Source organism: Taudactylus pleione, unplaced genomic scaffold (genome assembly GCF_031769625.1).
Source record: "Taudactylus pleione unplaced genomic scaffold, aTauple2 ptg000040l, whole genome shotgun sequence".
In the NCBI taxonomy this organism is placed as follows: Eukaryota; Metazoa; Chordata; class Amphibia; order Anura; family Myobatrachidae; genus Taudactylus; species Taudactylus pleione.
In genome coordinates, this window is record NW_028284442.1 from 6,892,585 (window position 1) to 6,914,877 (window position 22,293).

Genomic DNA, 22,293 nt, shown 5'->3' on the forward strand with positions numbered 1-22,293 from the left:
CTGCTGTATGAGTGCTTCTCCAGTGCTAACACGTCTATCAGTGCACTTACTGCTGTATGAGTGCTTCTCTAGTGCTAACACGCCTATCAGTGAACTTACTGCTGTATGAGTGCTTCTCCAGTGCTAACACGTCTATCAGTGCACTTACTGCTGTATGAGTGCTTCTCCAGTGCTAACACGTCTATCAGTGCACTTACTGCTGTATGAGTGCTTCTCCAGTGCTAACACGTCTATCAGTGCACTTACTGCTGTATGAGTGCTTCTCCAGTGCTAACACGTCTATCAGTGCACTTACTGCTGTATGAGTGCTTCTCCAGTGCTAACACGTCTATCAGTGCACTTACTGCTGTATGAGTGCTTCTCCAGTGCTAACACGCCTATCAGTGAACTTTCTGCTGTATGAGTGCTTCTCCAGTGCTAACACGTCTATCAGTGCACTTACTGCTGTATGAGTGCTTTTCCAGTGCTAACACGCCTATCAGTGCACTTACTGCTGTATGAGTGCTTCTCCAGTGCTAACACGTCTATCAGTGCACTAACTGCTGTATGAGTGCTTCTCCAGTGCTAACACGTCTATCAGTGCACTTACTGCTGTATGAGTGCTTTTCCAGTGCTAACACGTCTATCAGTGCACTTACTGCTGTATGAGTGCTTTTCCAGTGCTAACACGTCTATCAGTGCACTTACTGCTGTATGAGTGCTTCTCCAGTGCTAACACGTCTATCAGCGCACTTACTGCTGTATGAGTGCTTCTCCAGTGCTAACACGTCTATCAGTGCACTTACTGATGTATGAGTGCTTTTCCAGTGCTAACACGTCTATCAGTGCACTTACTGCTGTATGAGTGCTTCTCCAGTGCTAACACGCCTATCAGTGTACTTACTGCTGTATGAGTGCTTCTCCAGCGCTAACATGTCTATCAGTGCACTTACTGCTGTATGAGTGCTTCTCCAGCGCTAACATGTCTATCAGTGCACTTACTGCTGTATGAGTGCTTCTCCAGTGCTAACATGTCTATCAGTGCACTAACTGCTGTATGAGTGCTTCTCTAGTGCTAACACGCCTATCAGTGCACTAACTGCTGTATGAGTGCTTCTCCAGCGCTAACACGCCTATCAGTGCACTAACTGCTGTATGAGTGCTTCTCCAGCGCTAACACGTCTATCAGTGCACTTACTGATGTATGAGTGCTTCTCCAGTGCTAACACATCTATCAGTGTACTTACTGCTGTATGAGTGCTTCTCCAGTGCTAACACGTCTATCAGTGCACTTACTGCTGTATGAGTGCTTCTCCAGTGCTAACACGTCTATCAGTGCACTTACTGCTGTATGAGTGCTTCTCCAGTGCTAACACGTCTATCAGTGCACTTACTGCTGTATGAGTGCTTCTCAAGTGCTAACACGTCTATCAGTGCACTTACTGCTGTATGAGTGCTTCTCCAGTGCTAACACGTCTATCAGCGCACTTACTGCTGTATGAGTGCTTCTCCAGTGCTAACACGTCTATCAGTGCACTTACTGATGTATGAGTGCTTTTCCAGTGCTAACACGTCTATCAGTGCACTTACTGCTGTATGAGTGCTTCTCCAGTGCTAACACGCCTATCAGTGTACTTACTGCTGTATGAGTGCTTCTCCAGCGCTAACATGTCTATCAGTGCACTTACTGCTGTATGAGTGCTTCTCCAGCGCTAACATGTCTATCAGTGCACTTACTGCTGTATGAGTGCTTCTCCAGTGCTAACATGTCTATCAGTGCACTAACTGCTGTATGAGTGCTTCTCTAGTGCTAACACGCCTATCAGTGCACTAACTGCTGTATGAGTGCTTCTCCAGCGCTAACACGCCTATCAGTGCACTAACTGCTGTATGAGTGCTTCTCCAGCGCTAACACGTCTATCAGTGCACTTACTGATGTATGAGTGCTTCTCCAGTGCTAACACATCTATCAGTGTACTTACTGCTGTATGAGTGCTTCTCCAGTGCTAACACGTCTATCAGTGCACTTACTGCTGTATGAGTGCTTCTCCAGTGCTAACACGTCTATCAGTGCACTTACTGCTGTATGAGTGCTTCTCCAGTGCTAACACGTCTATCAGTGCACTTACTGCTGTATGAGTGCTTCTCAAGTGCTAACACGTCTATCAGTGCACTTACTGCTGTATGAGTGCTTCTCCAGTGCTAACACGTCTATCAGTGCACTTACTGCTGTATGAGTGCTTCTCAAGTGCTAACACGTCTATCAGTGCACTTACTGATGTATGAGTGCTTTTCCAGTGCTAACACGTCTATCAGTGCACTTACTGCTGTATGAGTGCTTCTCCAGTGCTAACACGCCTATCAGTGTACTTACTGCTGTATGAGTGCTTCTCCAGCGCTAACATGTCTATCAGTGCACTTACTGCTGTATGAGTGCTTCTCCAGCGCTAACATGTCTATCAGTGCACTTACTGCTGTATGAGTGCTTCTCCAGTGCTAACATGTCTATCAGTGCACTAACTGCTGTATGAGTGCTTCTCTAGTGCTAACACGCCTATCAGTGCACTAACTGCTGTATGAGTGCTTCTCCAGCGCTAACACGCCTATCAGTGCACTAACTGCTGTATGAGTGCTTCTCCAGCGCTAACACGTCTATCAGTGCACTTACTGATGTATGAGTGCTTCTCCAGTGCTAACACATCTATCAGTGTACTTACTGCTGTATGAGTGCTTCTCCAGTGCTAACACGTCTATCAGTGCACTTACTGCTGTATGAGTGCTTCTCCAGTGCTAACACGTCTATCAGTGCACTTACTGCTGTATGAGTGCTTCTCCAGTGCTAACACGTCTATCAGTGCACTTACTGCTGTATGAGTGCTTCTCAAGTGCTAACACGTCTATCAGTGCACTTACTGCTGTATGAGTGCTTCTCCAGTGCTAACACGTCTATCAGTGCACTTACTGCTGTATGAGTGCTTCTCCAGTGCTAACACGTCTATCAGTGCACTTACTGCTGTATGAGTGCTTCTCCAGTGCTAACACGTCTATCAGTGCACTTACTGCTGTATGAGTGCTTCTCCAGTGCTAACACGTCTATCAGTGCACTTACTGCTGTATGATTGCTTCTCCAGTGCTAACACGTCTATCAGTGCACTTACTGCTGTATGAGTGCTTCTCCAGTGCTAACACGTCTTATCAGTGCCTTACTGCTGGTTGAGTGCTTCTGCAGTGCTAACACGTCTATCAGTGCACTTACTGCTGTATGAGTGCTTCTCCAGTGCTAACACGTCTATCAGTGCACTTACTGCTGTATGAGTGCTTCTCCAGTGCTAACACGTCTATCAGTGCACTTACTGCTGTATGAGTGCTTCTCCAGTGCTAACACGTCTATCAGTGCACTTACTGCTGTATGAGTGCTTCTCCAGTGCTAACACGCCTATCAGTGCACTTACTGCTGTATGAGTGCTTCTCCAGTGCTAACACGTCTATCAGTGCACTTACTGCTGTATGAGTGCTTCTCCAGTGCTAACATGTCTATCAGTGCACTTACTGCTGTATGACTGCTTCTCCAGTGCTAACACGTCTATCAGTGCACTTACTGCTGTATGAGTGCTTCTCCAGTGCTAACATGTCTATCAGTGCACTTACTGCTGTATGAGTGCTTCTCCAGTGCTAACACGTCTATCAGTGCACTTAGGGCCTGATTCAGAGCCGTTCGCTATTTGCGGACGTTCGTCCAAAAACAAGGGGTGGCTATTCAAATGATCCGTTCGCAAATTGCAGTCTGTTCACACCTCTAAGTCTGAATGAGCGAGCAAAACATACGCTCGTTTATTTGTTAAAAACGCCCCCTGGCCGCTCGCACCATACGTCATGTCCGCTATTTATTAGATTAATCGAGTACATCGACCAGCGTATGAACTACTCGCTATTCTTGTGGTTGGTTTTTGCTACTACAATCTTGCGAGCAGTTCTGGCTATAAAATAACCCAGTGACGTGGTCAATGACGCTGCAGTATTAATTATGCACACCCATAAAACGCCCGTTTTGACCTTTAAGCACGCCTGTGTTCTGATCTCCACTCCCCGTTTTCAAGCACCTTCCCCTGTTACCACCCACATACGCCTCATTCTGTCACTCAAAATAGCAGGCATTCGCTATATTGCGAGCACATGAATTTCGGCCGCACTGACTGATTCGCGCATGCGTATAACGATCCGTACGCATGCGCAGATGTGCGAACATCGCTCGGAACGAGCGTACTGCCGCTAGCGAGTGGCTCTGAATGAGGGCCTTACTGCTGTATGATTGCTTCTCCAGTGCTAACACGTCTATCAGTGCACTTACTGCTGTATGAGTGCTTCTCCAGTGCTAACATGTCTATCAGTGCACTAACTGCTGTATGAGTGCTTCTCCAGTGCTAATACGTCTATCAGTGCACTTACTGCTGTATGAGTGCTTCTCCAGTGCTAACACGTCTATCAGTAAACTTACTGCTGTATGAGTGCTTCTCCAGTGCTAACACATCTATCAGTGCACTTACTGCTGTATGAGTGCTTCTCCAGTGCTAACATGTCTATCAGTGCACTTACTGCTGTATGAGTGCTTCTCCAGTGCTAACACGTCTATCAGTGCACTTACAGCTGTATGAGTGCTTCTCCAGTGCTAACATGTCTATCAGTGCACTTACTGCTGTATGAGTGCTTCTCCAGTGCTAACACGTCTATCAGTGCACTTACTGCTGTATGAGTGCTTCTCCAGTGCTAACACGTCTATCAGTGCACTTACTGCTCTATGAGTGCAATGCATGACACACATGATTTTGCCAGTCTGAAATAATATAGCGCTGGTCTACAGCCTTTCCAAAGTTTATGTTCCAATTGTGTTACGGGATTATCATGCAAATATAAACCATATTCTTTCATTAAGAGTTTTCTATATACACTCTTATAAGAGCAAATTATGTTTTTTATGGATTCTTTGTAGTTTTAAGTTTTTATGAAAAATTCAGTATGAAAAAAGGTCCATAGAAAATAATACTAGTAAGTTTTACCAGCAAAAATGTAGCCTGTGCAATGTATGCAGTAACTTAAATGGAATTGATATATATTGGGCCTGATTTTCAGTCGGAGGCAAATCCAGATGCGGAGAGATGCTTGGATATTTGCAAACTGTGCATGCACCATAGGAAGCGATCATAGGCTGTGCATATACACACACATGGAATTTGAAAGTGTGGATGATGTGATCTGTCCATAAATTATAGCATTATGCTGGAAAATATCTGGGGTGAGAGGGGGTGCACTATAACTTTTATCCTTCTGACCAATATTGTTTAAAAACTGCACTAAGCAAGCATACAGTTTTAAAGTCACAAGTGGCTGGGATAGTAGAACATGAGAAAGGAGGGCACTGCCTGTGGGGGCTTACATACTAATAGGAGGGGTGTACAGAAGGAGGGGGAATTCGGAAGAAAAGCAGATCAAAGGGAAACTGAAGATTTAGTAGAGGGTTAGGAGTATTTAAAGAAACAGTGTGTTTTGAATGCGTATGTAAAGCTGGTGAGACTGGTAGAAAGTCTAGATTGGCGAGGGGGCAGTTACCAGAGAAGGGAGGCCAAGCGTAAGAAATCTTTGAGGCGGGCATAATAACAGTTAGCTAGGGTGTAGATGAGTAGACAACAATTTAAGTTATTTTTCTATTTTTGCTCATGTCTAAAATCTTAAGTACAGAATAAAATTCTAAATAATTAACAGAGATATACTTCTAAAAATGTGTTCTATATGCGTTCAATGCACATGAACATGCAGGCATTGCGAGATCCAGGAGGGTCTGCCCGATGTTCTAAAGAAGAAATCATTTAAAAGGCAAAATCAACATGATTTCGCCTTGTATTGATTGCCTCCTGAAAACACGGGGTAGAGTCGCCAGGACCTCACTGATGCTACAGGCTATTACATCTACTCCATAAACTCTGTACATGGTAAAATCTATATAAAGGCTTTTATGTCTGTGTGTAAAGCTGTTACTGTAGGTGCTCGATCATTTTTAGTTAATATGATTTATATTCTCAGAACTGTAACTAAGCTAAGTCATATGTGATGGTACTAAAAAAGTGTGTTTTTGTTCAGTGAATGCTTTCTACAATACACTATCCACTACGGACATAACAGCAAACAGTAGTAAAGCATTTCAGATTATAGTTTTTGTAAACATTAAACTGTAATTACATTGGGTAGGCAACCATTTGTTGTATTCCAATAAATTATTTGATTGGCTGTGTTACCTAGTGGTTTTTGCTAGGTTTTACGCTTTTCCACTCTGTTTTGTATTCTGTAATTTAATATAGAATAAATGATATCTAATCTGGTTGATTTTGAGTTTGTACTGTATATGCTTTGCAGGTTTCTCCACAAGATTTCTGTGAGAAGATGTGGATTAACAATACATATTTCTTGAATTATGAATGTGATGCTCTTTCAGCATATGTAGCACTATGCAGCAAGCACAATATCTGCATTAGATGGAGAACAAGAGATTACTGCTGTAAGTTATACAATGCACCAAAAAACATACAGAGGCTGTGTCTATAGAGCCACTGGATACCCTGCACACACACAAACCCGATAACACTTCAGCACCTTGTGGATTTCAGTCTGGCCTGCAGACAGTGTGTTGGGAAAGCTGATAGGATGTGCACCCTAAAGCTATCCAACACACTTTGACAATAGACCCATCTGGAAACAAAATTCTTAAGTATACTTGTTTCCTTTTTGTACAGGCATATACAGTACATGGGGTAATGACGAAACTCCTGATTACACCATTGAGCACTGGGGAGGGACATGATGAAAAATAAATATTTAAGACATTAGATATGCCAAGAAACTACTATATGGAGTACTGCTTTAAAAACATTTTAAAAACTAACAAATGACCTACAGTATGCACTGCCTATGTGCAAGCATTATGACCACATGAAGAACAAAATTAACTATTGTGAATTACCCCTTCTGTATAATATATGTCATATATTGCTTTGAATCAGAATGATTAGTGAGTCATCTCTAATATGGAGTATTAGTAATACGAAGTATTGTCCTATTTTATCTTTCCTTGTTTGCTTATACAGAACCTCTCATTACACTGTACTCTACAACTACAGCAACACTATAATTTCATTAGTCCTCTCTCTCCTGGGCCTGAATAATGTGCTTTTAGATGATTTACTTTCTATGCGATAGATGGGATTAATTAATGAATGTGCAAAAAAATGTGGAGGGTGATTATACAGTATGTCAGTCATTAGAATAGAGCAGTCAGACTGGGGCTTTAACTTGTTCATTTGAAATTAGGTTATACAGTACTTGGTGAATTGCAGCTAAACTAAATCTTGAACAGTTCAGACTGTACTATAAAATCTATCCTATCCATTGTGTATTTCTCAAAGCCACAGTTACCAATAAAACTGCTTAATGGTGTGTTCTTTAAAGACCCATTTTTAACACATAACAATTTGCCTTCCACAATATAACTAACAATTTAGTATTTTATGTTAGCATTGCCATGCCCAGAGGGAAAGGAATACCAGGCTTGTGTGCAACCATGTGCTGCTAAGACATGCTTAAACAAATGGTACTACGAGGAGTCCCCCTGCTCATACTTGAGGGAAGACTGTGTATGCAAAAGAGGAACAATTCTTCACAGGACAGATTCTGAACTGTGTATTCCTGAAGACAAATGTGGTACGTATACATTCATTTTACATAAAGTCTTGTTATTTTGAATCATACTGTACTTGCCTACTTTTGAAAAAGCATTTCAGGGAGATTGTGAAAGCAACACCCATGAGCGCGGCAGTAAGGTGGACATGTACTGCTACATCTATGTCATGTCTACATCTATGTCATGTCATAAAATATACTTACATCTAAATGTAAACAAACCCCAAAGCAGTTAGTAAGATCTACTGTCGATGAAAACACACTGATTGCTACTTTTCAGGGCTTGCTTATGTATTATGTTTTACAAGAGGTTCCTTTGTAAGTGGCCACTAGAAACCTTATATGAAAATGAATGTAGCCATAGGGATCATTGTGCCTTATAAACAATGCAGGGAAGTGGCACTGATTATCCCATTGGAATGTACAGTATATATATCTAATGTCTTTCTTTTACCAAAAAGCTACATAATGTTGGTAAGGTTCAATTAGGTAGATTGGTAGACTCTTCATGGTGTCAGGGAGATTGCTACTATTTCAGGGAGTCTCCCTGACAAGTATGGCAAGTATGTCTTGAACAGAGCTTAATTACATTGAAAAATGTAGAATGTGTAATACATTTGTAAAACAAATTGTGAGCTTAGATTATGTAAGTGCAATATTAATGCAGAGGGACACTGAGTTTTATGTATAGATTGTTGGGTAGAAAGCCCCTAATTCTGGTCACATTGTCAAATTCTTTGGATTAGATAAGCAGGTCTGTGGCCGTATTTGTTAAGATACAAATTTGACATATGTGGTTGTTCAGTGAACAGGCCAAACACATGGATTGTGAGGGCTTTGCGATCTGTAGGCTGATGATGTATGCACCCAGGGACAAAGTGGATGTCACTTTACATAATACTATTTCCTGACCGTATTAAATACCATTTCCTGACCACCTTTTCATCACCATTAAAGATTATTGTAGTGACGTTCACAATTGTTCCACTTACAGGCTGGTTTGATAAAATAAATAATGAAATCACCTGTATGGCTAGTGTTAAAGACGAAATGCAGGACCTTGTGAGGAAAAAAATCAAGCTTTAGAGTTAATTGTAGGCTTTTCACTTTGTATCTTAGCGTGCACTGATAATGAAGGACATGCACACTCTCCAGGAGAAGTCTGGCATTCGTCAGCCAATAAATGCTGTCTGTCCAAATGTCTAGAGAATGGAACTGTTGTAGCTATAGAACCTGACTGCAGTGAAGAGCCAGTGCCAGCTTGTGTGCGGGAGGGTGAGACTCTTATCAGTGTCATTGAAGAAGGAGGATGCTGTCCAAAGAAAGTGTGTGGTATGTAAGTCCATTAACTAATAGTTTTATATTAAAAGTCTTCATTCTGCATAGTGCCGTTTATACATTACAGCATCAATATTCAGCCAAAGTACTGTAAATGTTTTTATCTCATGCCTAGTTCAGTGGAGCTGGTGGATTTTTAAATGGATTCTCCACCTTCAGATGACTGAAGTTGAGTACGGATACATTTATTGGTTTGTACTAGTTCCCCAGCCACATTTACTAAATATATTTCGTTGTTTCTCTTTTGTAATTTTCAACCATGTCTTGTTAAGAGAAAATATAAATATTTACTGATCTTGAAACAAAAATTAAATGCATTGCCAACATCGTACATATATCTCAGTGGTTGAAAAAGGACAATTCCTGCCTTGTGCCTAGGGTTCTTTTTATTAATATTTGTGATGTCCACATGAAAATAAACATTCCTTATTGCCACTTATCAGTCCGGGGCTCCTCTTAGAACCTGTAATTCTAAAGATCATTCATCTCTATGGTAAATGTGTGCTCTTAGTGCAGCATGAGGTGTAAGACTGGAGTCACACAAGTAGTTTTTCTGATACAGCTAGTATTCCTCCAGAGAAAAAGCAGCATTTTCTCTTATGTCATCCTATCAAAATTTAGTAAGAGTACCTAGATCAGGGGTGTGCAAACTTTTGCTATCAGTGTGCTGGCTAAAATCTAGTTAAGCTGAGTGTGCTAGTTCCATATCTGTGTGTGTGTTTGTGTAAGTTTATATATAAGCACGGTTGGTGTTCTAGTTAGCATTACTGTCCCACAGCACTGAAGTTGTGGGTTCAATACCCTCCATGGCCCTTGTATAATCTCTCTGGGCTTGCGTGGATTTCCTCCGAGTACTACGCTTTCCTTCCACAATCCAAAATATAAAAGTAGGTTAATTGGCTCCAGACAAAAAATTAACTGTAGTGTGTATGTTTGTAAAAGAGTGGTTGGATCTCCTGTATCCAGCCCAGTTCCTAATTAAGTAGGGAGATAATACCGGAAATCACAGATCCGTAGGGAGGGACGGGGTCAATATGACACGGTTGTATAAGAATCGCACGGTGGGCCTAATGGCATGAATCACCCTGACCTGCCCTAGGAGTGGAGAAATAATAAGTCAGCAAGAATGCTTTAACACTGTTCCAAAGTCTACTGTGCAGATCTCCAGGAAAATGGCACCTGCAAGTTTATAGGTATATTCCTCAGTTTAGGTTTATTGGTATTGTTTGCTGTTTGTAAATTGTAATTTTTTAATTTTAAAATATCGAGGCCTAACTTTGAATTTAAATTTGGAACTTACAGATTTTCTCATAGCTGGTACATCTTCATAACCATCAGTGTGTCATTTAAAACTGTTCCAAGTGTGCCACTGGCATGCGTACCGGGTGGGTTTCTGACCCTTGGCCTAGATGGTATCACATAAGGGGAATTCCCATTTAGGCAGCTTTTAAAATATTGCATTCAGCAGAAAAGCAGCTAAAGCAAACAAATGCTTTATTAGACGTCTGTTATTTCTCTTGCACTTGTCATGTGGGTGATTGAATAGCTGGCTCAGGTATTATGTGGACTAGAAGTTTTTATGCCAGCATGAAAAATGTAATGAGATACTCAAGAGCATTCTTCTCTGGCTGTTTTTCTGCTGAGTAACCCCAGTCTTATAATAAGAGCCATATATCATAAACTAGTCTTTGTTGTTGACTCTGCACATCAGAATCTTAATATGGGGGTCATGAGAATCAGTGCCATACTTCTATATTGGTACGTACTGGAAATAAAGGTTATAGTTTATCTAAATCACCATCAATTATTTTTAACTGATTTATCTGAGAATATATTTGCCTATATCTGAAGACTAATACAACATTTTTGTAGGCTGCTGTTAATATGTTAATATATTATATGTTTACAGAGTGTAATATATCTTTATGTGAAAAAGTTGTGACCTGTAACAGTTGGGAGCGATTGGTTGCTGATTACAGCACCGAGACCTGCTGCCCCCAGTTTTACTGTGGTGAGTATTTCTATAGTGTTACCAGCCTATCCCATTTACGCTGCACACATTCTTATGTCAGTAACTGAGACTTGAGTAAGCTCTTTTAGAATTTACAAACAAGATTTGTCTATATACGTTCTTATTAAAATTGTACAATTCCTTACACATCTGTAATTTCTGTAGTATCAAGAGACATCCCCCAGCAATACTTCTTGGAGACATACCTTGCCTTTGTTCATAGTTATTCACTGTAAGAGGCTGTCCATAGGCGTACAACTGGCCTTTCTTTCTTTCTTTCTTTCTTTCTTTCTTTCTTTTTCTTTCTTTCTTTCTTCTCTCTTTCTTTCTTTGTTTCTTTTTCTCTTTCTTTCTTTTTCTTTCTTTCTTTCTTCTCTCTTTTTTTCTTTGTTTCTTTCTTTCTTTCTTTCTTTCTTTTTCTTTCTTTCTTTCTTTCTTTCTTTCTTTCTTCTCTCTTTCTTTCTTTCTTTCTTTCTTTTTCTCTTTCTTTTCTTTCTTTCTTTCTTTCTTTCTTTCTCTTTATGTCTCTCTCTCTTTCTATTTCTCTTTCTATCTCTTTCTCTATCTCCTCTGTTCTCTCTTTCTATTTCTTTCTTTTTCTATTTCTCTTTCAGTCTCTTTCTCTCTTTCTATTTCTCCTTCTATTTCTCTTTCTCTCTCTCTCTCTTTCTCTCTTTCTCTCCCTCTCTGTTTCTTTCTTTTTCTTTCTCTCTTTCTATTTCTCTTTTTACTTCTCTCTCTCTCTCTCTCTCTCTCTCTCTCTCTCTCTCTCTCTCTCTCTCTTTCTCTCCCTCTCTGTTTCTTTCTTTTTCTTTCTCTCTTTCTTGTTTTCTTTTTTTTTCTCTCTTTCTTTCTTATTTATTTGTGGGTTACCAGTTTTTCTGAAAGTTCCATAGACTTTCTTTGATGACCTAATTTTTTTAATACTATTTGGCCTGCAAACCTATAGAGCAGAAATGCTGCCCTCTTCATTGAAATAAATGGACAGCACTGCTATAATAGGCTCAGGCGCTGTTTTTGATTTTGTCTCCTCATATATCAATGTCTTATCTCTTAGTGGTCCCCTTATTAGATAAGAGTAGAGACATTAATATTTCCAGTGAATCTACAATGATGGCAACATTATTGGTGGAAACACCAATTTATATCTGTGTATTGTCTTTTTGTCCCACTAACTAGCTAAACTCAGCAATTCGCTAGAATTTGCTAGGATCACTAGAAATTGAGTCCGTGCTACCAGTTTGCAATTGAAAAAAATTAACTGTATCTAAAAAGAATTAACTGGACACCGTGAATTCAGTAACATTAATATGGGCTGGTGCTAGTGAAGAACTATAGAACCTCCTGGCCCTTTTTTCTCTGATGCTCCTCTAAACTTATTACTTGTTTTCCTTCATGATTAAACATACTTCATATGGAGTTTTGCAACATGTTGCTGTGTGCAGTTCATGATCCCTTTCATCTCAAAATAATCACCAGAATAGTCTTAAGCTACAAGGCCAACCCAAATTCTAAAAATTTGTTAATGGACTAAGAGCCTAATTCTGAGTTGTACATAATGCTAATACATCTTCGGACACCTGTTGCATATGAAATGCAACTGAAATACAAACGGAATGCTAATGAAGCGAAGTGCATGTCCTAAGGTGTAAGAGCATGCACTGATGGGATCCATGCCCAAGAGCAGACCTCACCATTATCAGCAACACAAATATATCTACCCCATGCTAGGTGAAGGAGACAGGACTGGATTTGGCATCTACAATTCATGCTCACAGCTCAGAATAGCAAGAAAATCTGGCTACACACCCTGGCACACCCACAAAATGGTTTTCTTGCTTGAGTTAACATTCTTGCCACCCAGAATGCCCCTTTAGCAGCCACAGAGAAACGACTGAGATTTGTACTGCTCTGAATTGCACATACATTCACAAGGATTCGTAGGCAGTCCATCATGATGGCCAGGAAGACAAGGTTACTGGAGTTATGGCAACGAGTTTTCCTGGTCATACAGTATCTTCTTAGCATTTTAAACTGTGTGCAATATCCAAGAAGTACATATAGGAAGGGTAGCAAATGCTTCTCAAAACACACTGAAGTTCCAAAAGTCATGGGATTGATGCCTAGTATCGTATAGTACCCTTCTAGCCCAGCGAAGTAAAGAAACTCAATGTGGCATCCATTCCACAAGTGGACGGAAGACCTCTGCAGAGATGTTCATCCATATCATCTGGATAGCTTCTCACAGCTTCCTGATATTTGTAGGTTCAGGATCTTAGGCGCAAGTGGACCTGTCCAGTGCTTCCCATAAATGCTTGAATGGATTCATGTTGCGCAAATGTGGTGGCCACACCATTCATAGGAACTCTCCAGAATGCTTCTCGAACCAATTCTGGACAACCTGGGACCCATGACATGGTGCATCATCCTGCTGGAATATTCCATTGTTGTGGGTATACATGAAGTCCAAAAAGGGCTGCAAATAATCATCATGCAATGCAACATGGAGAGTTACCGGTCAATGTTGTGTTCAGGCAGACCAGCAGACCAAACCCATTCCATGTGAAAACACCCCACACCATTATGGAACCTCCACCAGCCTGCACGGTGCCTTGTTGACAACTGGGGTTTATAGCCTCATGGGTTCTGCGTCACAACCGAATTCTACCTTCAGCCTGAAACAACTGGAACTGTGACTCATCAGACCATGCCACATGTTGCCAGTCCTCCAGGGTCGAATTAGTGACGTCACAAGCCCAAGTGAGGCGCTGTTTCCAGTATCATAGTGTTAAAAGGGGCTCGCTGGTGGGTCTTCTACCAGGGCCATCTTAACATATATGCACGCAGGCCCAGGGTCCCACAATTCTAGGGGCCTTCGAGCAGGGCCAGGCTGGCCAAAGGGGCATCTACATGGAGTGTGTGGCCACTTTCTCCGTGCATAGGGCAGCCAGCTGAGAGGCAGGGAGAGAAAGATGCATTCTCTCCCAACTTGCAGCCACAGAGCTGGATTGGAGGGGGGACATGCCCCCCTGGGCCATCCTCTCTCAGGGGTCCCACATACTTTAATCACAGCTGCAGTGCAGAGCATGAACTGCACTGCGAGCTGGAAAAGAGGGAGATGGTGTCTGTAATCCTCATATTACTTTTTTATATTCCATCAAGAACCCACTATCATGCCCCAATCGATTTCTGATAATTCACGTTGCCTTGCCATGGGCAGCTTAGCCATGTTCAAACTGACTCACGAGATGTCAGATTACAACTGATGCAGGTCTGGGCATTTCCAAGACATCACAGTATGGTGATACCACCTACCATTATCTTTACATACTGCTATCCCATGACTTTTGTCACTTCAGTGTAGTCTCTATAAGAAACTGCAAAAATAGCTTTTTCTTCAAAACTGAATGATGAATTCCAGAATGTAATATCCAATAAGGATGTGTGAGGAAGGTCAGATAGCTGCTTTTGCAGACGGTGTCCACTATTGCAGTTCATAAAGTAACTATGCTCCTGATACATTAAGATCATAACCCATCAAAAAGGAGGTTGATCTTATGCCAATTATTAGGATAAAATTGTTTCAACAATCCATCACTCACTGACACAAGGAAGCTGCCATACCCTTCCTGGAATCTTAGTTTTCACAACGGAGACTTGCAAGCAAGAAGGCTTCAGCATTGATGCAGGATGATAGACATGTGACAGCACTCTACCCATTGGCATGACAAGCTGGTTACTTGTGGATGCAGATCGTTAAGTTAGTATGGAGAAGATGGGTCAGGTGACTGGAGTGTAGTACACAAGCTGACAGTGAGGCATCAAATGGAAAACCAGAATATGAGTCAGGACAAGACAGGATCAGGAACTAAATCCTAATCCTAAACCCAAATAGGAAAATGAATAATTCATATGTGCACATTTCACATCACAGCTCATCCCCCAGCCCATTATCCAAGAACATTGTAGGTGCATGCAAGAAGCCTATTATTGTTAAAAGAATCATTGCCACAACTAGATATTAATAGCAAAAAACTTGTGGAAATAGCTACACCAAGTGTAAATATACTACTGTATACATATATTAATAAAAAAATATAGCTATGCTATGAGATTGGATTAAAAATCTGGTCTGGAGCAAGGTCGCACATGGCGAACATTACCAGGGGTGCCAAGAGGGGAGAGAGCAGGTATGCCGGTATGGCAGAAAAAGTAATGGTCAAGACACACCAATGCAAAGTAAAATACAGATTTAATATAAGATACAAATATACAATATTTATTAAAAAATAAGTATAAAAAAAAATCATTATATTGAATTTAATAGTAGATAATCCAGTTCATATACTGTATATGCCCTAGGAATGATAGTTCATATAAGGACATAAGACGCTTTCCCAAAAAGTGGTGTGGCCTCTTAGGGAAGAGGCATGACATTTCTGATTTGCACGTACAATAATGGATGGTACCAATCCCATTGCACCACTATTATCTAGGTGTCACTACAAAATACAGTGTCAATCCAATGGCTGCAGTGATGATATCCAATAATTATGCAGTATAGCTCACCAGCTCTAGATGTAGTAGAACATTGGTTAAGCTCCATTGCAGCAAGATTTGTCCATCAGGAGAGCGGCAGTGTAGATCACCGACTGAAGTTATAGAAAGAGCGCTACTTGCAGTGTATATGTAGAGGCTTGGAGATCCATGTATTGTACACTCACCGCCAAAGGTACTTGAGGTGTAGTGAAAACACCTGGGCCTGGAATTGGTGGCTGTGCTCAGTGCTGCTATCAGAATTTGTGGGGCAGATAGCTCTATGTGTAAGGTGTCTGACTACCATGTGAGAGGTGATAGGTTTGTGTCCCGGGTATGACAGTATTTCCAAATGTGTGTCTTAAATAAAGAGGATGTGACTTAAGGTACTTGGGGAGGTTGCCAGATGGAGGGGGAGTCGGACAGGGAGGAGATAGGGGCGGCCAGGGAGGAGATAGGGACCGCCAGGAAATGCCGGGGATAAAAGAAAAGGAAACTGTAAGTGAGAATGATTATAAACAGAAAATTGACAGGCCTGAGCGGCGCCCCCTGCCCTGCGGTGCCGTGTGCCATGGCACATGTTACAGCCCTAGTTACGGCCCTGCATTTGTTTACTTAGTCCCAATGATATTATCAATGCATATATTGGAAATAGAAAGAGCCTCTTATGGCTAGAAGTGTGTTTGTGGAACTACATGTCCCAAGAATATGGAAACAGTCACGGACTCAATCAATAAAGAAAGCTGATGATACTGTATTACCAGAAGGTCCGGGTAGAGTAATGCGCTCCCAGGTCCAACATGCAGTGGGGTTAACCACTGGGGGAGCTAAACTTTTGCACTTCCAGCCAGAGGTGGTTTAAGAGAGGAGGGGGTCTGTGTGTAGGCTCTGATCAGGCCCCCTTCTCTCCGATGGTGCAGTAGACTCTGGCATTGTGCCCAGACTGAAAAGTGGTGCAGTCAGCGTCGCTATACAGGTATCCAATAAACCTAACCCCGCGGCTAACACCTAACCTGGACCCTCTATACTTACATTCGGGATGCTGGTTGTCTGGATTCTGTCTTCGGTATCTAAACTGGTGTCGAGATTTAGGCGCTTATGTTTAGTCCCGCGTCAGGATTCCAATGCCGGGATTCCAATAGCCGGCATCCCGTCCATCGGCATCATAACTACATCCCAAACAAAGATAGCAACCATACAAAAGCTGATGAAAATGTGAAAAAAGAAAGAGTCAACCCTTGGTGATTAAATATAAAATATATCCAAACTATGAACCAAATACTTTACAGTCTCTAATCAAATAATTTGCTGCAGACAGACTATTTCTTGCATCCATGTAGAAAATATTAGTACCCAGATGGTATTTGAAAGTAGAATATGCTATTCCTCACACTCAGGAACTCACAATAAGTATATATGCCTCAGATAAATAGGGAACATATAAAGAAAGTCACCATTCGCCAGGTTGCTAGCTATTGTGACCCAACATTCTCATATCTCTCCCCCATCTTTTTCCTATCTCCTTCTCTCTCTCTCCCCCTATTTATCCCATATCTCTCTCTTCCACATCTCCGCATAGTAGAGTTTGCTGGGTGGTGTTGTGCAGCACAGTAATAGTAGGGGATGCTGGGTAGCATAGCAGGAGTCGCAGGGTGGTGAGTGGCAGCATAATAGGGGATAGTGGGTGGTGGAAGACAGCAAAGTAGGGGTTGCTGGGTGGCACAGGATAGCAAAATGGGTTGCTGGGTAAAGGAGTGGGGCTTGAAGAATAACAGAGGGAGCTGGGTGAGGACGAGTGGAACTCACCCTTCCTCCTCTTGTTGTATCCCCCTCCATAGGCAGAGGGCCTGTCAACCAACACAGTCAGCAGTTCCACTCGACCAGGATGGCACTCAATGAGTAGGTGATTCTGCATGTTGGGTGCATGGGCATTACAGCCATCGGGTTAGTGTGGGACACGCATTTGGCTGTCACTGCTCTGTGGAAGAGGACAATGTTGTATAAATACCATAAGAGTGCTATTTGGACTACATTGTGGATCTTGCAACTTGATACGATTTTTTTTAAGATCAAGTTACAATTATTTTTATATAGGATCTGTACATAGAGGGCCTGATTCAGAGGTGCATGCAGTGGCGATGTCGGACTCAAGTCGCCAATGTTTTCAGTTTGCGCATGAGTCCGAGTCAAACTGCGCATGCAGCCCGATGGTTTTCGCACAAAGACGTAGCCAAAAAATTGCACACAGATCCATGCAAATTCGGTAGGTGTTTCTAGGGGGCCTATTCAACATCGAAGGCCGTATGGCCTACCATGATGAAGTTTTGAACTTGCTGCGAGGGATACTTAAGTATCCAAATCGCAATGGGAAAAGTGACACTGGAGTGGGGATCCGAGAACAAGCACCATCTGAAGATGGCGCTTGTTCTCGGCAGCAAACTCCAAAAAACTTTCCGTTTTCGGAGTTTGCTGAACCCCTCATGATGAATGGCCTGGTAACTTAAATATGTCGAAACTAGCGTTTCCGCCTGGTTACTGGGCCATTTATCGTTTGATGAATAGGCCCCTAGGAGATAACGGGGTGGCTAGCCAGACGACCAAAATCTCTGTGTCCAGATTGTTACCTCATGGAGACGCAGGATGGATTTGGGCGCAGGGAGTATGGATTTTAGTGGGCGTGTCTGGGAGGTAACTGGAGGGTAGCTAGGCAGACGCAGGTGTGTTGTAGTCAGCAACTGTGTCCAAAATCTGAGAAATTGCACCTACCATAAGGTAGGTGCAATCTCCGATGGTGCGTCTTAATACGCACAGCGGTGGATGAGCACCAAAGACGGTGGGCGTTTCAGTAGGAAGCCACTAGACTGCCATAAAGATTCAGTCACAGCTGCGTAAAAAGACAAAGCTATGGCTGCAATAGCGTCCACCTCTGTATCAGAGCAAGAGCCTTCTACAAAAATTGTGCCATTAGTATCCACAGCTGGAGGCTTCCTAAATGAGCAAAGGAAAAGGAGGCAACAAGCAAAAAAAGTCATTATAGTCCAACAGTTTCTTTGAACGTGATAATAGTGGAAAGGAGGAAGCAAGGGGGTATTGCTGTCTACATGGGCACTTTTATAGATAAGCCGTGGATACATTGTTATAATATGTTAGTGTTAGGGATCCAACTGATGAGGTCACCGTGACGTGGTGGATGAGCAGACATTTTTGGCCAAACATGTGCTAAGAGCCTTATTTATAGTAATAATAATAATAATAATAATAATACTTTATTGTCATTAACAACACAAGTGATGTCAACGAAAAAACAACACAGCATTATACCACGTAATAAAACAGACAGCAAATTACACTGTAATGCAACACCATATAACAGTTTAAATTACCCATTTAGACTGTTATATGGTGTTGCATTACAGTGTCCATGTTAAGTGTAGAGTTTATTATAATTGTTTAGATTATCAGTAGTCTTAAGCTGCATACACACCTAAAGATTTTTTGTCCAACTAGACGATTGGTTGAAATGAAAATCTGGTAACATATGGGAGTAACTGATGATCAGCAATTTGTTCTTAAATGCCATAAAACAGGTGAAAATGGTCGGTCAGACAAGTTTGCTAAATGTTTGATCTAAACAATTTGTTGAAACAACAGTTTTTGTCCATTTTCCGGCGTTTGGGAGCAAATTGCTGATTGTCATTTGCTTTCATACCTTACCAGATTTCATTCCAACCAATCAACTAGTTGGCTGGTTGGACAGAAAATATTTAGGTGTGTACCCAGCATAAGTGCTCAGAGTGTGCACCTGCATTTTTTTTTTCCTGAGTGATAATAGCGGGCCTGATTCAGAGGTGGACGCCATTGCAGACGTGAATGCATTTTTTGCCGCAAATGCGACTTTATGCTAATGCCCAGCGGATGGTACTCGTGCAGAGATGCCCACCGGCTGCGGCGCTAATCCTCCGCTGTAAATATTAAGACTCACCATTGGATGCATCGGTCGCACCACTGAACACTGCACGAGCCCTCTTCTGCGCATGTATCAGTCACAAAGCATGTGTCCAGATTGTTACCACATGGAGACGCGGAACAGATTTGGGCGCAGGGAGTATAGATTTTAGTGGGCGTATCTGGGAGGTAACTGGAGGGTGGTTAAGCAAACGCAGGCGCGATGCTGACAGAGTCTGCATCCACAGACGCAAAGCTGTTCACACAGGATTATCATTCAGATGGAGATACTGCACATGTTTTGATGGTGCATTTTGTTAGTGCGTCTGATGTTGCAGTGATGATCTGTCTAAAGACGCATGGTGACAGATTTCTACAGGTGAAAAGTGCTGCAAGTGAGCATCTCAGTTTTCAAGAAAGCGACGGCAGCATTAACATAAAGAGACACAGACGCCGCTGCGGCAAAAGATGCAGCCTCAGAATCAGGACCTTAATTTCTTGTTTTACCACATCTCCGTGATTTTTTCTAATGATAAACTGAAAGCTTTCCACTTTTTCTGTACATTATTTTGTGAAGTGCTTGTTACAGTACATCTGGTAAACTACTGTTCTTTGGAAATTAAAAGAAATAATTTATTTTTACAGTGTGTGACCCTTCTGTCTGCCCAGTAATATCCCAACCAGACTGTAAAGCAGATCAGATTGCAGTGCAGGTCAGGCTGGATGACCCGTGCTGTTTCTCCTATATATGTGGTAAGATGTTTTCATACATCTGTATAATATTGTTGTAAAAGAGAAAATATTATTTTTTTTTATCAACTGAACATACAGTATGCTCTATGTAACGCATTGCAAACTATGAATTCAATGACAGAAAAAAATAATACAGAAAATATGTTAAACCATGTTGGAAAATTCCAAATTCATATTTCATTTTTTTCTTTTAATTGATTTTAAAGTGTTTGTAGTTTATTATCTGACTTTTTAGAGCCTAGTTGCATTTATTTTATTAAATTAGTCATTGTCTGTTATAGAAACTGAGGGCCTGACTCATTACGGATCACAACTGCGATTATAATAGCGATTACGCACGCAGTATCACTGCGATAGTATGCTAACCCATTGCGATAGCTATGCCATCGCAGCACAACTTAAGGACGCTCCCTTTACCTTACACACATTAGTAATCCTTATCAAGATAGCGAAACCATCGGTAACATCGAGTACCATCGGTTGTTCATTCGACAGGCAAAGTCCTGATCATACTGGGTACTATGGCCCTGATTCAGAGCCGGACGCTCTGACAGAGCGCTTGCTCTGAATGAAGGCCGGGCTATTTTTTTTTCAGAGCGGCCTCCTGGCCACTCGCATAGCTGTGGGTGACCACCCACAGCTTTATCGAGCGGCCAGGAAGATGGTCGCGATGGTCAAGACTATCGCGACCATCGGGCTTGCGACGAGACCCTTATGGTCTCGTGATGTCAGTGGGGCCACCCCCAAACGGAGGCATTCACATGGGAACGCCTACATTTGGGTAGCCACCGCCCCGGCCCGCCCACCAAAGGGGGTGTGCTGTCACTCAACATCGACAGCACGCCCCCTTTGGTACGAGACCCGGAGCGACGGATTGCCCGTCGCTATCCGGGTCTCGCACATGCGCATGCGCTCTGGGCCGCCATCGACCCGGTTGTGAGCGCTCAGTGCTTGCGACCGGGTCTGAATCAGGCCCTATGTATCCACATTTATGATATTTACGCAAAGTTACATTTATATACATTAAAACCAGCACTGGAAGTTATCTTGTATTGTATTTTAAAATGTGTGCCTTAAATAAAGGAGGATGTGGCTGAAGTTGCACATATAATCCTGCACTCGCAGAGCCTTTGTGCCAGCTCTGCCTTCCACACAGCAGCAGAACACTGACAGACAGGCTCCGCAGCATGCCGATCATTCTGACAACAAACTTGTATATCCTTCCGATCCGTGACAGAACAATATATTGTACGACGGATCGTATAGTGTGTACCCAGCTTAAGGTCACACATGCTCAGAAACACTGGGCCTGATTCAGCAAGGAACGCAAAGGAGAGGACGCATGCACTTGGCTGATGTTTTTGCACTGCGCGTGCATGAACTGGCCGGTGCGATCGAGTCATGGTACGCAGACTAAACGCAGTGTGTACGCAGACCCTTATGAAATTGATTGACAGAAAGTGCCATTTGTTGGTCAGACGAACGCAGGCGTTATAACACCGTTATAGGGGCATGCATTATTAAGGCAGTGCGGTGGCATACGCAGCCATACCATAAGCTGTACATAGGAAGCGGGCAAAATCCTGCGGCAGGACAGGTCAACCAGTATTATACTAATGGGTCAGATGGTTCTCGATGTTACCGATGTTTACACTATCTTGTGTGCTGATTAGGCTGTGCGTAAAGGGAGATGGGCGGCTTAGTATGGGGCTGGGCGTCTGCATCTTGTGCTGCAGTTTCCATGCATACGCATTGATTAGCATATTCTCGCAGCGGCCGGGTGCGTGCGTCTGCTAGCTTGTGTTCCTTACTGAATCAGGCCCACTGTCAGGACAGGACTCAGCAGTGTAAACTTTCACCACTATGGCAAAAGAACTGGTTTGAGCATTTGCCATCAGAGCAGCTGCCCAGCATTAATAAGTTGATAAATATCTCCAAAAATGAAGTGGAAGTGCTATATTGATCTGTGTAAAGATATTTAAAAAGTATCAATTTCGGTAAATTAA

The 22,293-nt window shown here is 42.2% G+C and overlaps 1 protein-coding gene across 2 annotated transcripts in view; it reads left to right on the forward strand.

Annotated features, from left to right (window-relative positions):
* Positions 1-22,293, forward strand: part of OTOGL (otogelin like) — a 259,839-nt gene that overhangs the window by 202,285 nt on the left and 35,261 nt on the right. For both annotated transcript variants that reach the window (XM_088453706.1, XM_088453702.1), the window contains exons 43-47: positions 6,385-6,526; positions 7,540-7,725; positions 8,824-9,036; positions 10,952-11,053; positions 20,180-20,287. In XM_088453706.1, coding sequence (XP_088309832.1) covers positions 6,385-6,526; positions 7,540-7,725; positions 8,824-9,036; positions 10,952-11,053; positions 20,180-20,287 — 751 coding nt within the window. The remainder of the gene's footprint in view (positions 1-6,384; positions 6,527-7,539; positions 7,726-8,823; positions 9,037-10,951; positions 11,054-20,179; positions 20,288-22,293) is intronic.